Raw genomic sequence first — 15,441 nt, 5'->3', positions numbered from 1 at the left:
TGGGGACGGTTCTTGGCAGCAGAACCGGGAGGGCTGCGAAAGCACTTCTTCCACTTAGAAGTCAGAATTAAAATAGTGGCTCTCGACTGCGCTGCGCTGGGGCGGAGGGGAAGGGAGGCCCCCGCCGCTACCGTGCAGCCAGAAGGATGTGAGGGAAGGCGAGGAGAGAGGCGACCCTGTCAGAGCAGAGAGCAGCGGCAGCGCCGCCAGCAGTGGGATTTGGGGCCGGCTGGCGTTCGTGGGGGCGTAGGGACGGGTACAAAGGATGGGGGTAAGAGGCCCTGTGCTATCGGTGGGGCTTACGCTGGGGGTTGTGTTTATGTGTTCAAAGGTGCCATAAAATGAAGGTGAGAGGCAGCAGTATCTGTTGTACACTGTTTATTTTTCATGTGGAGCTTGGCTGATGAACAGGACTGAATTAAAGCAACACTCATGAAAAATAAAACCCGACCATGACTCAGAAGTGCAAAATTGCCCTCCACCTGTCCAGAGACAATGAGGTTCTGGTTTGCTGGAGACAGCACGTGGATATTGGTGTCTGTACCGGCAGGGCAAAGGCTTCATCTTATTGATAGCCTAAATGCGAAAGGATGTCTGGTACAGTATATGGCTTTGTCGCTGGGTAGCCCCCTGTGACTCTGAGAAACAGCTTCTGCTAAGAAGAGGTCACTGGTGAGTTTTCCTCCAGTTCCTATTTACAAGTCGCGGTGCTGTCTTCCGCCCAAACCACTGAACAAGGGCTGCTGAACACTAAGCGCTATGAAAGTAAAACAAACAAACGGTAAAAGCCAGGAACAACAAAAACCTGCCCACCTCCATTGCATTTGGACATGGCTCGTCGTGTAAACAGCACCAGTAGAGAGCAGACGGTTCCCGTGGTGGAGGAGTGGTTTGTGATGGGAAGACTTAAGACTTGCAAAGGATCAGAAAAACTAACGAGTGCATCCCAGGTATGAAATTACAGTAACAGGTTGCCTAAGGCTGAGAAAGGTCTTAATTGCACCGCGGGCGCACCGCTGGCGGCAGCTGACCTAGCTGTGGCTCTCCCCCTGCACCTTCTAGTGAAAGTGGTAGTTCACCCCACTCCCTGCTCATCTCTTTTTGCAGCTCTGTGAAGAAGGAACTAGCGTGACTCCAGAGGACAAAGCACGCCACGAGATACCGTGTGCCCAGTCTTGTGGTGGTCAGAGAAGTGTCTGGCAAGAAGCGTTCCCGAAGAAAAATCAGTTACCCAATGGTGGGAGAGGGATGAAAGCTGTAGGGAATGAACAGAGTGCGGGGCTCATTTGGTGCCTGGAACAAGGATCTGTAATTTACCTGCCTGGAAAAGTATCTGGAAGGGAAGAAGTGAAAGGAGTTCACCTACTAGGTCATTCGGCGAGGTAAGGATGGTAGCCTGGGGGGGACTGCTGCTGGGTACCACCGTGCCACATGCTCAAGCACTCGGGTGTCTTGTTCCTTCACAGTTTTTTACTCCGAGAGCCGCTCAGAGCCCTCCCTCTCCCAGCGTTTCCCGTGCTGCCTGCGCAGGGAACCAGCAAAGTGCTGACTGGTGCCTGCAGCGGGCTGCACGTCCTGACGGGTTTGCAACTCCAGGGAGCAGTGGCACAGGAGCCATTTCGCTGCTGCAACCCGCTGCCCAGGCTGCCCAGGGTCTGTGCCCGGCAGGCTGCCGGGGGGACAGGCAGGCAGCAGCACCCTTTACCTTGCTGGCCTGGCACCAAAGCTGGTGCTGGGCTGGAGAGCCTTGAACATGCCCATGCACTGAGGCAGGCTTCCCCAGGCGAGCCTGGGAGCAAAATCGCATCGTTGTTTCGCAGGCCTACCACAGTGATGCGGGCTGGTGTTTCTGTGGCTTTCTGAGCTGTGGGGCAGGGCAGCCGTGGGGGCTGGGGGTCAAATCCTGCGAGTCTGCAGCCCCCTCACCAGGCGCCAGCTGCGGGGCGGAGTGGTGGAGCCAGGCGTCAGGCAGGTCTGGCTTTGCCAAGCTGGAAGGAGATCAGCTACTGCTTCGAGGGGAGGGGAAAGCTTCACTTGTGCCACCCTTTCTGTGGTTCTGCTTGGGGCTGTATGGGTGTCACGGACGGAGAAAGAAAATCCCCACGCCTAATCCTGTTTAAAATTTTCCATTGTTTTTTCCAGCTTTTTTTCCACGTTAGGGTAGAGGAACGGCCTCGAGACCCCTGCTGGGCAGGGTGTCCGTGAACACATCTTGTTTAGAGTGTGATGAGAAACTGTTTAACCGGCTGAGTATCACGTGAGGACAGCAGCACTGTTGTGCTCGTCGTTTGGCGATACGTAGCAGGGAGCAGCAGGGTCTCCTCAGAGGCCACGTCCCGAGGCCTTGGGATCCCACGTGTGTTTTTTAGAATTCACCAGTAAAAATCACCAATCTCTTCAACTATCTATTTCCTACAACAACACATTCCAGCTAGGGCTGTCTTTTCATTTACTTTCTTGCCTCCAAAGTGCAAAGCCAGGGAGCAAAAGAGAAGTTACCAGGTAGCTGTTCAGGCACTAGGAACACGGAGAGCGATTTGATAAAGCAGGTACAGCCTGACTCTTTACATACACCCCCTACAGAGGCTTGGTCAACAAGCAGCATTCAATAGCTTGAATATATTAAAGGGATTTCCAGCAAGTCAGCTGGAGAGCTCTCCATTTCGCTGGCATGGTTTGGGGTCCGGGGCAGATTTCATTCAAAAAGCAAAAAAGTAAAAATTTATTTCTCATTTCTGCATGTATTTGCTGCAGCAGTGCCATTCCTTCACGTGCCAGAAGAGCTCAAGGTTAGCAGGGTCCGGTACAACTGCATCTTCTCCCTCCACGGGCCGCAGCCGTCGCATGCCTGCATGCCGGGTCCAGACCAGGAGCCGACAGGGCTCCTCCCGCCAGCCCCACTCGGTGCAGAGTTCCCCGCCGACCCGGCCTGGCCGCGGCAGCTGTAAGCAGCAACGCATGGACAGGAACTTGCACAAAGGTGTATGTTTTTCTGTCAGTCCTCGGTACCGTGTCTGGCAAGCACTGCTGGCCGGGCCTCCAGGCACCGCCAGGGAGTGGGGATGGGATAAGCTCTTCCTGAGATCTCGCTTGCTGTGCTCCAGTCCGTTTTCAGCATCTTCTCCCAGAGCACGTTCCCTGCTGTCAGAGATACCCCAGATGTTCCTCACACTTCTCCCCATTCAGCGGTTGAGTTCATAGCTTGTTCTTCTGTCTCATGGTTAAAAAAATATATCTTTATTTTACTTTTCATCCTCGTCTCCCTCACTCATGCTGCTGAGGGAGGCAGACGCAGCTTTTGGAGAAGAGGGAGGGGAGGCTTTATTGAAGACCCAGGGTGGAGATGGAGAACGGGATGGAGAACGGCCTCGCGTAGGACTGCTGTTCGGGCTCTGCCGGGGAGAAAAAGCCTGGAGCATTCGGCCACTTCGTTCCTGGAACATCTGCTTCTGCAAAAGCAAAGCGAAAAGATGCTCGTTGAGTAATGCACAGAGGGGAAGGTATGCCTGTGGGCAAGCAGGAGCTGGGCTGCGCTGTCCTCTCACCTGGGAGAGAGCAGGGAGACAGAGGATAGACTTCTGCTCCGAAGCATGGCCAATTCGGCCCACACTTAGCCTTTGCCTCTTCTACTGTGTTCACAATAACCTGTTTTTTACATGATGAGGGAGGACACCCCTAGTGTGAGAATACTGCGTGTATTGTCCTAAGCCAGCTAGGGGGAACTCCCTTTGCATTTTTTGTATGTGCTGGTCACACTCTGTCTCAAAAAGTGAGTTTTCTGCCTGAACTCCCATCGTTCCTTGTTCCCAAGACCCTTCCCTTTTAGCGTGCTGGGATGGACGGACCACCCGTCTCCTGCTGAGCTTCCTGGCTGGCCCAGCCGTTTTTCCTCCTTCCCTTCCCAAAGGAGGCAGCCCAGTGCCTGCCGAATACTGGCAGCCACCTCCCCAGCTCCCTGGAGCAGACACCACCCAAATCCTTAAATTGGGGGTTGGAATGTCAGAATTCAGGCGTCTGTTGAAAAGAGAAACACGTGCAGGCTCTATGTTCTGCTTTGGGCTTTATTGTCATTTTTGCTTTGTAAAGCTGAGTAGAGGCCTGCCAGCGCCGGTAGGGTAGAAGAGACCCCCTTTCCAGTCAAGCAATCTGCTACACTAAGGCAAATGCTGCTACTTGTTAGCGCCTACGTGGCCTTGCGTTAGGCTGCCAGGCTGGCTTACAGGAGATGGGGCACGCACTGCGTGGCTGCTGCAGGCTTCATGTGGAAAATGCCAAAGGCGAGTGCCTTGCTGCTCCTCCTGGGGATGGGGAACAAGAAGTCCCAACCTTGGCTGGAGTACTAGGAGCTGGATCGCAGGCGATGCTCGGCTGGAATGGAAGAGCCAGCCCAGACAAAGTTAAGTTGCTGCTCAGGTCTGAGAGCAAAATAATTCTGCAGAATGTATTCTGGGTTTGCCTGCTTGGGCAGCTGCAGCCCACAGACTTTCTCAGCTTGAGTTTTTTGTTTTGTTCCTCCTCCCCTTCCCCCTGCAGCGGCTCTGCTCTGTGGTGCCCTTCCTCCCAGCCAAGGAGCATGTGCCTGCCTGTCTTGCTCTTCCTCCTCCTCCTCTCTGAAACTCAGTATTCCCTGCCAGCAGAGGGGAAAACGCTAGGTTTTCCCATCAGGTTTCTGGTGTTTGCTAATCCCGGGGGTTAACGATCGAGCACAAATACCAAGCCTAACTGTTCCTCTGTGGGCTCCCTCACCCAATTTATATCTTTATCACATGGGCCTTTATTGACTTAGTTTTAGAGCCTGGATGTCGCTGCAGTGCAGCATGACAGAACGGTTCCTGCCCGGAGCCACGCTTAGCCACGCTCTCATGCATAAAGACCCACGGCGTGTAACCTACCCCTGCACTACTGCTAGGTCCAAAATAGTCAAGACTTCCTAAAATCTCAACAGTTAGCAGATGGTGGTTGCTCCTGATAAACGCTGCCAGGAGAGCCGTGAGGATGTCACCAGGGCTGGCAAAGCCCCGGAGCTTGTTGAAATTCAGTGGTAGGAGTGCAAAATTGCTCTTTAGATCACAGAAATTGAGGCTTTGTTGGCTTGACTTAGTCTGTTTCATCCTCTCACTGAAGATAACCCCCAACAAAAAAATGATGTTTGATATGACATATCTTTTTCCGGGCCAAGCAAAACACTGACTCCCTCCAGCCCTGGCACCTCACCAGCTACTTCAAAAAGCTCAGTGACATTGCAGTGGTTCCATGGTGTTGTACTGGTGCTGGGGGAGATCAAGGTGTCCCAGCTTGGCTGGTATCCCATGTGGCAGAATCATAGACTGCTTTGGGTTGGAAGGGACCTTTAAAGGCCATCTAGTCCAACCCCCCTGCAGTGAGCAGGGACATCTTTAACCAGATCAGGTTGCTCAGAGCCCCATCCAGCCTGGCCTTGAATGTTTCCAGGAATGGGGCATCTACCACCTCTCTGGGCAACCTCTTCCAGTGTTTCACCACCCTCATCATAAAAAAATTCTTCATTATATCTAGTCTGAATCTACCCTCCTTTAGTTTAAAACCATTACCCCTTGTTCCTGTCGCAGCAGGCCTTGCTAAAAAGTCTGTCCCCATTTTTCTTATAAGCCCCTTTTAAGTACTGAAAGGCTGCAATAAGGTCTCCCCAGAGCCTTCTCTTCTCCAGGCGGAACGACTTCAACTCTCTCAGCCTGTCCTCACAGGAGAGGTGCTCCATCCCTCTGATCATTTTTGTGGCCCTCCTCTGGACCCACTCCAACAGGTCCGTGTCCTCCCTGTGCTGAGGACTCCAGAGCTGGATGCAATGCTCCAGGTGGGGTCTCACCAGAGCAGAGTAGAGTAGGGGTACTTGACTGTACCTTGGGCCGCACAGGCCAGGGATGGAAAGGAGAACCCCACCTTCCTGCTAAGGCCCTCAGCCAGGCTGTAGGACACCTGCTTCCCAGTTCCTGCTTCAGCAAAGAGTTTGTTGCTTGAACAAGCTGCTGCACTCACACCTTCAGCAGGGTAAGTGCCCAGCCAGTCCAAATTGCCTCCTGCCTCCTGCGTTAGTGCTTTAGCCACCAGGTTGCTGGCTAAAACCGCAACTGCTGCAGGAGGAGGTGGTGGTGTAATTCACCTGCCTGCAGAATGACTCTTCCCCTCCAGCTGTACTCCAGCAGGGTCAGTAAGTCATGCCCTTCGCAGGCAAGGTCTTCCTAACAGGGGGGTGCTCCTCGGGCTGTTGGGTGCTGAAGAAGTAGAACAAGTGTTAATGGCTCCCTTGAAGTGCAGGGGGTTAGACAAGGCTGGATGCGCTCTGGACCTCTACCAGAGGTGGGAAAATAATTTCAAAGCCTTGGTCAAAGCAAGTTCAGGTACACCCAACCAGTTTAGGGAGGTAACACTTTGCTTTCAGCAAACTTTCTACTGGGCAAAAATATTTTTCCTGTTTCTGAATGTTATTGCCTATATGTTGATATTCCTTTGCTCCACAAAACAAGCACCAGTTGGGCGTTATGGAGGACTGCTGCTTTTGAGCTGCTGATTCTTTCAAGGCCGTGCTCAGGTCCAGGCTGCAGATGCACAGCGTGGCCTAAACACCGGCCTTGGGTTCCAGTCACAATCTTTAAGATTCCTCTGAGCCTCCGCAGACATCTGATGTGACACAGCCATTTCCCTCTGTGGCCATCCCCGACTCCCTCTGTGCACTGAGGGAAACGGGCCCTTTGGAGGGACACCTCGTCTCCTCCGAGAGGGAGATTAGCATGGAAACCCTGCTCTGTGAGCCTTGCTTTCTCCCCGCTGACCTGAAGCGCAGCTGCCTGCTCGTGCGTGTCTGAGAGGAGCTGGAATGAACCCTGCTGCTTTCCAGTTCTGTGGAGCGGCGTCTCTGCCGTTAGGGCCTCCGTGCCGGGCTGCGCGGTGGTCCTCTCTCAGGCCAGGACAAAAGTTTCATGCCACGTTAATCATTGTTTCTGACCCCTCGGTGACTCTCTCGCAGAAAAAATACATACAGGGATTGCACAGGTGGGCAAAATTGCCCATGAATTATAGACATCTTGGCATTTCAAAACTGACATTTTGACCTTTTTCAGAAATGGGGGGTTTTTTTTGTGGGTTACATGGCCCTTACTTTTAGAAAATTGATGCTAGCATAAAGCGTATTATAATAATTATTTGTGAAATAATAATAGCATATTAATGGCATGCAAATTACTGATCTAGGAATCTAGCATGCCCGTGACGATTCCTCTACTTTTAACGTCAACATTAAAAGCAACACCTAACTAACAGTGATAAGGCAAATTAATGTTAATAACAGTTTTGACACTAATAGCAAGTTATCATTATTTTAAAAGTCTTTCCCGTTGCAAGGCTCAAACTGATTTTAAAAAAGCCACACCACCTCTCAGCTCGCTGTCACTGACGCTTTTCCTACAACACTGCACAGAGATTTCACTCTCGTTCTTAGCAAAGGTCTCTGTGGTTGCACCAGATTTCCTACGCTGTGGTTGGGACACTAACTCAGTAAACAGGGGGCGACCTCCACCCCCCTCAAAGACCTTTGCGGAGCAGCTTTTCTCTAATCAAATTTGGTAAAATGTTTTATGAGCAAAGGTTTTTAAAAAATGCCGTTAGTGTGCAGTGTTGAGTGGGTAGAGGCAGGGAATGGGATCAAGGCTTTGAAATTCTTTTCCCCTCTCTGCACAGCCAAACTCATCTCGCCTCCTGTGGGTTTCACATGCTCTGTTAGCATTAGTTTTATTTATTCAGCACCTATGGCCACAGGACCACCCCTTATGGGGAACACTCACCAAGCTCTATAGAGAATAATTTACAGAGGAAGCACTCTTCACGTGGATATGGTCAATGCAGGTAAACCTGGGCTGTTCATCAGAAGAGTTTACCCTCTTCCCTTCCCCAGGGAAAATGATACTGTCAATGAACAAATTGCTAAGTAAGCTATTTGTTTATATGGCTGGGATCGGTGTTATTCAGAGAGCACCTGCCTTTGCATGGGACAGATGTAGCTGTAAGGAGATTATAAAGATGCAGTCTGTTCTGGAGCTTTCACAGCCTAATTTTAGGCTTTTCTCAACTGAGTGGTAATCAACACGGCAAGTCATGGCAGAGAAAAGATGAGAACTCCAGTAAGAGGCAGGTACTATGTGTTTTGGTGGCACTGAGTTGTGACACGGCTGTGATGTGGGTTACTTAATTCACCAGGGGTCTGTGAATTTTCCTGAGGGTTTGTTTATAAGCAGAAACTCTGCGGAGATCCTTTCAACAGAAGGTACCTTTCATGACGGGAAGTTGTTCAGGTATGAACTGATAAAGTGACATGAGAGAACATTATGTGTGTGTTGGCTCTTTAAAAATATTCCAATAGTATCTGCTTCACGCTAGTCCTAAACTGTCTTTTCTGGATTGCTGCCTCTATTGATATTTTGCCTCAAACTGTAATCCATGAGCAGTTAGTTAAAGCTTTGCGCAAGCCTCTTGCAAAGGGTTTGCTTTCAAGTGAGGAGGGCGCTGCCTGACCGTTTGCGCACCACGGTCCGAAAAGGTACCTCTGGAGCATCCTGCTGTTCTGCAGGATTACTTGTCTAGCTCTTACTCTGCTCCCCTCAATTCGCCCTGCACTGCTTGCTGCTCTCCTCCATGCTTGTTCACATTTCCTCGGACTGAGCAAAAGCTTCACTTGGAGCTTGCAACTGGAGCAGCAAGTCCAAGACAATGCCTGTCCTGAAGGGTCTGGCTGGGGCCTGGGCTTTCACCAGCACACAGCCGCACAGAGAGCTTGTTGGAAAAGGACTGACTCCCAACGGGAAGGTCTAAGAAGGTCCGTTCAAAAAAATGGTAACTTTTACATTCAAAATAAGCTTCGCTGTTGGTTTCAAGTAGCAAAGGGAAGTAGTACAAGAAAACAAAGTTTCTCAAGGTTTGGCAAGTTATCAGAACTGAAAGATGGGGGCCAGGACTCTTCTGGGGCTCTGCAGTGTCACCAACTCACCACCCATTCAGTGCATGACTTTGGTTTGAGCAGGTAAGGCCATGGGGTTTCTCCCCAGAAGGATGCTGTTACAGACTCTCAACTGCCTTTACAAGGCACCTGGGGAGCTTTGGTAAATGGACTCTGTGGAGCCAGCATGTACTGAGGAGAGCTTCGAAAGTGCTTCAACTCCACCCAAGCCTTCTCTGCAGTCAGTTAGATGAGCCTGGCCACTCGACATGTAAAATAATTTCTTGGAACTTTAAGTCAGTAGTTTTTACAGTTAGAAAACTGTCATCTTCCACAGCTGAGTACAGCGTGTGAAAAGAACTATTGAAAAACTTTTCAGTGTCCCCTATTTCCCTCGCCACCTCCAGTGAATAGTTTCTCCCTGATGTCTGTGTGGTCCCATTTAGTGCTAACAGGGAGAACAGACTGTATTAGCCTGTTTGCTCGTGTGTTGCTGTTATGCAGCTCTACTGAATGCAGTATCACATTCAGCATCGCACCTTCACAAAAGACAGAAATTATCCCAAAGCAGCAACAGCCAGAAGTGGCAAATGCTCCCGCTGCAGTACTGGCATGCGCTATTGGATTCAGCAAGCAGGTCTGGCGTTATCCTACTGTGCTGGCTATCAAAACAAAGACTGCAGCAAAAGAATCTGCTCTTGATCTTGCATTACAGAAGATAAATAAAAACCGCTCAGACTTCTTGGGATGGCATAATACCTACCCAGGCCCCGTCGGGTCCAAACAGCTCTAAAAAGTTGCCAATAAATTCCCTGGACTTTTCTTCCCATTTCTGAATGAGGTCATGGCTCTTCTCTTCCACCTTGTAAACGAATTCTTTTGATTTTTCCTCCACATTCTTGACTTTTTCTTTCATTTTGTCTACTTGGTTTTGAAAGCGGTATTTCTTCTCCTGTTTTAAAAGTGTGGACAGAAATTAATATATAGGAACTTGGAAATAATTAGCCACTGACAGCTGAGAAGAAGAAAAAAATCGCATTAATGTATCGTAATACATATGGCCTTGGTTAACTATTCCCATATTATTTTTATAAATGCAAATTTAACATTTGTGGAATGAAGTGCAGAAGGTACATATCAAAAAGACCGTCTTGTGTGATTACTGTGTTTAATTCAATACAAGAATCTTTCCATATTTTCAAACTGAATGCACTCTGAAAATTATATGAAATCTTGTGAAGGCTACAAGTGAGAAGTTAACAGCTCAAACTTAAGCGAAAGGCAAATTTCCCTGGGTTTTCCAGCAAACACAGCCCACTGCTGACTTGCCAGCCTGGATGATAACTTGGACTGAAATGTCTCTTTGGTTGGATTTCTGCGGAGCAGAAGGAAAACTCTCTTCACCTCCAAGCCTGGCTAATACAGGAGCTTCTGGCTGCAACAGAAGGATGTGCGTAGGCCAGCGCCTTGTGGCCAGCAGACTTGATAGAAAAGAGAGCAAACTCCTAATTGCTAAGGCACACAGAAAAAGAGAGGGACAGAGAAGATAATGTTCGGGGCTAATGTCGGGCCAAGCTTCTAAAATACTTCAGGGTTAGAGGGCTTTTCTCCTGAAACGCTTCTGTGCTCCTCAAATGCACAGAACACACAGCAAACTAGCGCTGTGCCCTTAAGGTGTAATGGTCTCTGTAGAAGCACAAGTTGCTATAGGCTTTTAATTTCCTGTGAACTTCATTTACTTGAACTTACTTTTAGAACAAATACTGTTGAGTGCTGAGGTGGGTTTTACTCTAGCTCGTGAATCACTAGAACCAGTTTTGCAGGCCACAAGGCCAAACTAAATCCTCAAGGTCCAATGAAACCAAACTCACTTTGTACCTAAAAGGTGACCAAGCCTTTCTTTAATGAGGAAACCAGCGCTTTTCTGTCTCGGCAAAATCCTGTGGTTTTTTATTTCGAAACACAAACAGCCTCTGGTGCAAATTAGTATTTCTGCATTTAAAGTACTATAAGCTAAATAACCAAATGCCAGGAGGGACTTCAGGATACATCAGTGTCTGAGGCTGGGGGAAGCATACCTTATGCAACAGTATCTTAACATCAGAGCCACTAAAGGATAAATTTGAGAATCCCCAAGGCACCCAGCATGCCTTAATTTAACAGCTATTTGCAATAGTGATCCTTCTGGGTGGAGTACTTACAAGCAGGATTTTTTAGAGGTGTAGAAGACTGAAAAAAAGGCACAGTGAAATCAATATTTATGCCCTGTGATCTGTGATTTATCTGCCAGACTTCAAAATAAGAAACAAGTAAACAAAACCCTCACGCAATGACACAATGCAGTCCTTCACGAGGGGTTTTCCCAGCTCCAGGGAAGGAGGGGGAAGTCCTCCTGTGAGCCAGTCCAATCACAGGAAAGATTTTGGTAACGCGGGTTATCTTGAGGCCTTAAAACTTGAAACGGAAAATGAAGGAAAGTAAACTTTCATTTCTATTAAGTGTTTACTCCTCACTGGAGGGTAAGGTGCAGTTCTGTATATGGAAGCTGAATAATTTGAGCCATCCTTTCAAATGGCGTTCTTGCCCTACCTATTGTGGCTTCTGATCAGATCAGCATCGTTTACATACCAACTTCCTAACACACTTCATCATTGTCTTTTAAAAACCATTTTGGCTTCCTCTACTAATCTCACTGTTGAGCCATTGGGTTCTGTTTTTTGTTTTTTATCCCGTCACATTGTAGAGAAAGTCTGGCTATGAAAATCTTTGCTCTCTGTGCTGCCTTCTCACAGTGGGAATGAAGAAAGAAATCGTGTCTCGGGCGAGTAGCTGAGAAGCCTGCGGTGGGGGGGTGGGCTCCTTCCTAGTGTGTCATTAAGTCACCTACAGCTCAAGGAGGAAGGGGGAGCAGCAGCTTTGTCACAAACATGAAAGCATAAGATGGGAATGAAGCTGCTAATTAACAGGAGCAATTAAAACTACCCTCAGCTTACTGGTTTCTTTTAAATTAACTTCTTCCCAGCTATTTTTAAGAACAGCAGGAGGAAGATATCCTTTCTTAACCTTTACTCAACATTCGGGGTGCTAGGAGAGAGTGTTTCAGAAGCAAACGCAGGTCAGTGTACTTACATTTATAAAACTAACATTCAGCTCTTTGGCAGTGTATCCTCGTTGGAGGTTGCGCCGGGCGTACACGTCGTAGTCCCGGACGATCCTTGTGATGATATCCGATGTCGAGATACCTTCGGTTCTCTGCGTTGGTACGAACATTCCTGAGCAAAGCGGGAAAAGAAAGCCTGCTGAGAAAGCACGGCAGGACCAGGCACTGCCTCAGGTAACTGAGGACGAACACAAAAATGCCTGACCAAAGGCAAGAGACTTGCAATTCTGCCTGTCTTATTCCTAGTTCTTCCTGGCACTCCTGTGTGAGCTTAGGGAAGGCACTAGGTTGCTATACTGTTCATTTTTTCCTCAAGTCTTCAGAAAGGCTAAAACTTGCCCTCTTCACAGCATCAGCTGTGATATGGAAGTTATTAGACTGGCAGGGGCTCCCGAGCCAGGAAGGCTAAACCTCGCAGTTGTGAGAATTCACTGAGCAGTTCTTTCCGTAAGTGTAGCCCTTATTTAATGTTATATAAAGGAGCGGGGGGTTGGCTTCCACTCCCACTATTGAAAGGCCATTTGCTGCTCTCCTGTGTATTTCCACTCTCCCCTCCCCTCCTGTGCCGCACCATCTGAGGGTCTGTGTTCTGCTGAGTACAGCGGACCAGCCTCTGGCCTTGGGCAAAGCCAGGAAGCGCCTTCGGGTAAGAGATGCGCTGCAGTAACTGGAGACCACCCTGGAGGTGCCGGTAGCTTGTAACAGGAAGATGAAGCGTAATGGTGGTGTGAACAAACACAGATATACCATGGGGACGGAGGGTATCGGTTTCCATAGCCCCCATTTCGTGTCCACCTGGCCATGTCAGTGGCTGTATAACCACTCTCCCTGCTCCAACAGATCCGTCCCTAATAAAACTGGGCATTTATTAACACTGCTTGTATTTTCCTCAGCACACCTGAAGAATATATTGCTTTTTAATTGCTCCTCATCGAGACAGGATCACTTGAACTATTAAAGCAAGTCACAAAGGCAATAATAGCAGAGTGCTAGCACACCTTGGTTTAGTAGTTAGATAGGGCTACAAAAAAGTACTACTGTCACTCATATGTAATTGCAACATCAAGCTGCCGACAAGAGAGAAATGTAAGATAAGACTGGAAATGGTTTTGCAAAACAAAGTAGTGCTTTGTCTTAAAAGGGTGGTATAGCTACTGGCAAATTAATCCTCACGTTCACTTGAAGTAGGCAGGCGTTGCTAGCTAATTTCACAGGGTTAGAAAAAGATACGGAGAAGGAATCAAGCAGCTTAGCAGCCTCTTGTGACTAAATGCTATGGGAGATTTTTTTCCTTCCACTCTCTAATTAATATTCTGCTAAAAAATAGATTATTTTAATCACGAGCAGAGAGGTTTCCCTGATCGTGCTTTTCAGGCTTGCAGCAGTCACTCAGGAAACTATTTTTGGAAGCAGTGAAAACCACTTCGAGCCAGAATCCTTTACAGATAAGAGCTACCAGAATATATTAATAAATTCAAACCCTACCCTTGCTAATCCAAAAGTGGAATTGTTTTCAAGTAGATGCACAACCCCATGTATAAGAACATTACCTTTAGTCACTGACTTTGCTTTCATATGCTTCATGTGTTGGACTGATTTTCCAAACTAACTGTTCACAGATGTGCAGAGGTTTAGTCAGTGCACCGTCACCCAGCTCACCGTTGTCCATACGCCCTCCCGCTCACTGAAGGGAGTGGGGAAATGGGAGCCCATGGGAATCTACACAAGGAGCTCTGCAGTTCTCATCTGCTTCTCTGCTCCCCAACAACCTGATGTGGGAAAATGGGAGTACTGGAACTAAGGAAAATGCACAAGTGCAGCCACAGCATTGGGCTATTTAAAACAAAACACCCTAGGAGAAATTCACTATTGTAATAATGCTGTTCTGGAGCACTAGGACCATTACAGCACTAGATCTTAAAACTTTTCACAAATAAGGTACCTTTATTCCCAGGTTATATGTAACAAAATTCAACCATACAAGACTGAAGTCACTTCTCCAGCATCTCGCAGTGACAGATGTGGGACAGACCACAGGTCCCTGAAGCTGTAAGTCCATACTCTATTCTGCAAACAAAGTTTCAATTTCTTGTCAGGATGCATGCGCACTGCACCCATGCCCAACAACAGCAGAGAAGGATGTGCCAGGTTTGGGCAGTCTCCAGCTCAGTCTGGTTAACGATGCAGTGACACCAAGGGCTCCTGTCATGTTGTCCTGTGCACTCAGCACCTTATAGAAGAAAGGCAGCATAGCTGCCTGGCCAGCACGTATGCTGCATGTCCCTTGGTGACCCGTCCTTACCAGAGGGACCTTTGTTCCATGGCCTAGTGAAGTAAGCTGGGGCTGGCTCTGAAACTGTAAAACAGCAGTTCCCAAAGGAGGGTTGTGAGTCTGACACCACAATGAGGTTTGCAAGTGGAAAAAGATAAGAATTTCTGCTATAAAAAGCTTATTCTTTCAGCTCAGGTCAATACCTGGTCTACTGCTGTTATTGTATAGCTTGAGAAGGTCACTTTGGATGACAAATTACCATCAGGCAGATTTGCTCTGGAACTTTTTTAAGCCTCCAATATACATGTTTATGTAGACCAGGAAGAAGAGGGATTTGCCAGTGTTCAGGGCAGCACCTCCAGGGAGCAGGAGAGGAAAGGTATCATCAGTTCCTCCTCCCGCACTGTTCGCTGTGTTAGGACAGCTGCTGCTGGCACACAGTGGCTTGATATTGTCTCCTCAGATTTAATTCAGCTTCCTTGAACTGAAGGGATACAAACTCCTGATGACTTCAGCATGGTCATGTTCAATGTAATACGATAGTCAACCAAACTGCTAAATAGTCATGGCAAATGAATCACTCTGGTACTGATTTAAACTCTCTGTTAGTGTAGTAAAAAGAACCCTCGGTGCAAATCAGAAGTGGATCCTAATGACTCCTGAAGGCTGCCTGTGCTTGCCCGTATTCAGGACTGGGCTGTGTCAAGGAGTCATCAGTTTGCGGTTATCAACAAACCACTGAAGTTGGCTGGGCTGCTGTGGGAACTGAACTCGTTTTCATCAGTTCAGGGCTCTTAGTTGAGCACCCTGAAATTGTTTGAAAAACCCAGATAGGACTCTTCCGTGACAGACCTGAATGGTCTCCTGGAGGTTATGGCAGGAATTCAGCTAAGGACATCCTTTGTGGTTTTACAAAGTGAACCTTTCTGCTGAAGTCAGCAGTACCTACCATTAGGGTGTAAAAGAACGTGATATTATCTCTTCTGCTTCTCTCCCAGCAGTTGTGGTCAAAAGTCAGTAAACGAATTTGAACTGAGGCTGAAA

The 15,441-nt window shown here is 48.3% G+C and overlaps 2 protein-coding genes across 4 annotated transcripts in view; one reads left to right on the top strand and one right to left on the bottom strand.

The window, feature by feature from the left end:
• Positions 1 to 363: 363 nt before the first annotated feature.
• The window catches only part of PCYT1B (phosphate cytidylyltransferase 1B, choline), a 44,824-nt gene continuing 29,746 nt past the window's right edge, over positions 364 to 15,441 (bottom strand). For both annotated transcript variants that reach the window (XM_087759309.1, XM_087759310.1), the window contains exons 6-8: positions 12,095 to 12,237; positions 9,729 to 9,917; positions 364 to 3,449 (exon numbers count right to left, since the gene is read on the bottom strand). In XM_087759309.1, coding sequence (XP_087615435.1) covers positions 3,243 to 3,449; positions 9,729 to 9,917; positions 12,095 to 12,237 — 539 coding nt within the window. In that variant the 3' untranslated portion in view covers positions 364 to 3,242. The remainder of the gene's footprint in view (positions 3,450 to 9,728; positions 9,918 to 12,094; positions 12,238 to 15,441) is intronic.
• The window catches only part of LOC148055764 (uncharacterized), a 30,133-nt gene continuing 15,517 nt past the window's right edge, over positions 826 to 15,441 (top strand). For both annotated transcript variants that reach the window (XM_087759311.1, XM_087759312.1), the window contains exons 1-2: positions 826 to 950; positions 1,108 to 1,382. In XM_087759311.1, coding sequence (XP_087615437.1) covers positions 831 to 950; positions 1,108 to 1,382 — 395 coding nt within the window. In that variant the 5' untranslated portion in view covers positions 826 to 830. The remainder of the gene's footprint in view (positions 951 to 1,107; positions 1,383 to 15,441) is intronic.

Source organism: Nipponia nippon, unplaced genomic scaffold (genome assembly GCF_047370975.1).
Source record: "Nipponia nippon isolate SJK-2023a ecotype South Korea unplaced genomic scaffold, ASM4737097v1 scaffold_2, whole genome shotgun sequence".
NCBI classification, from domain to species: Eukaryota; Metazoa; Chordata; class Aves; order Pelecaniformes; family Threskiornithidae; genus Nipponia; species Nipponia nippon.
This window is presented reverse-complemented; position numbering and strand designations above follow the sequence as displayed.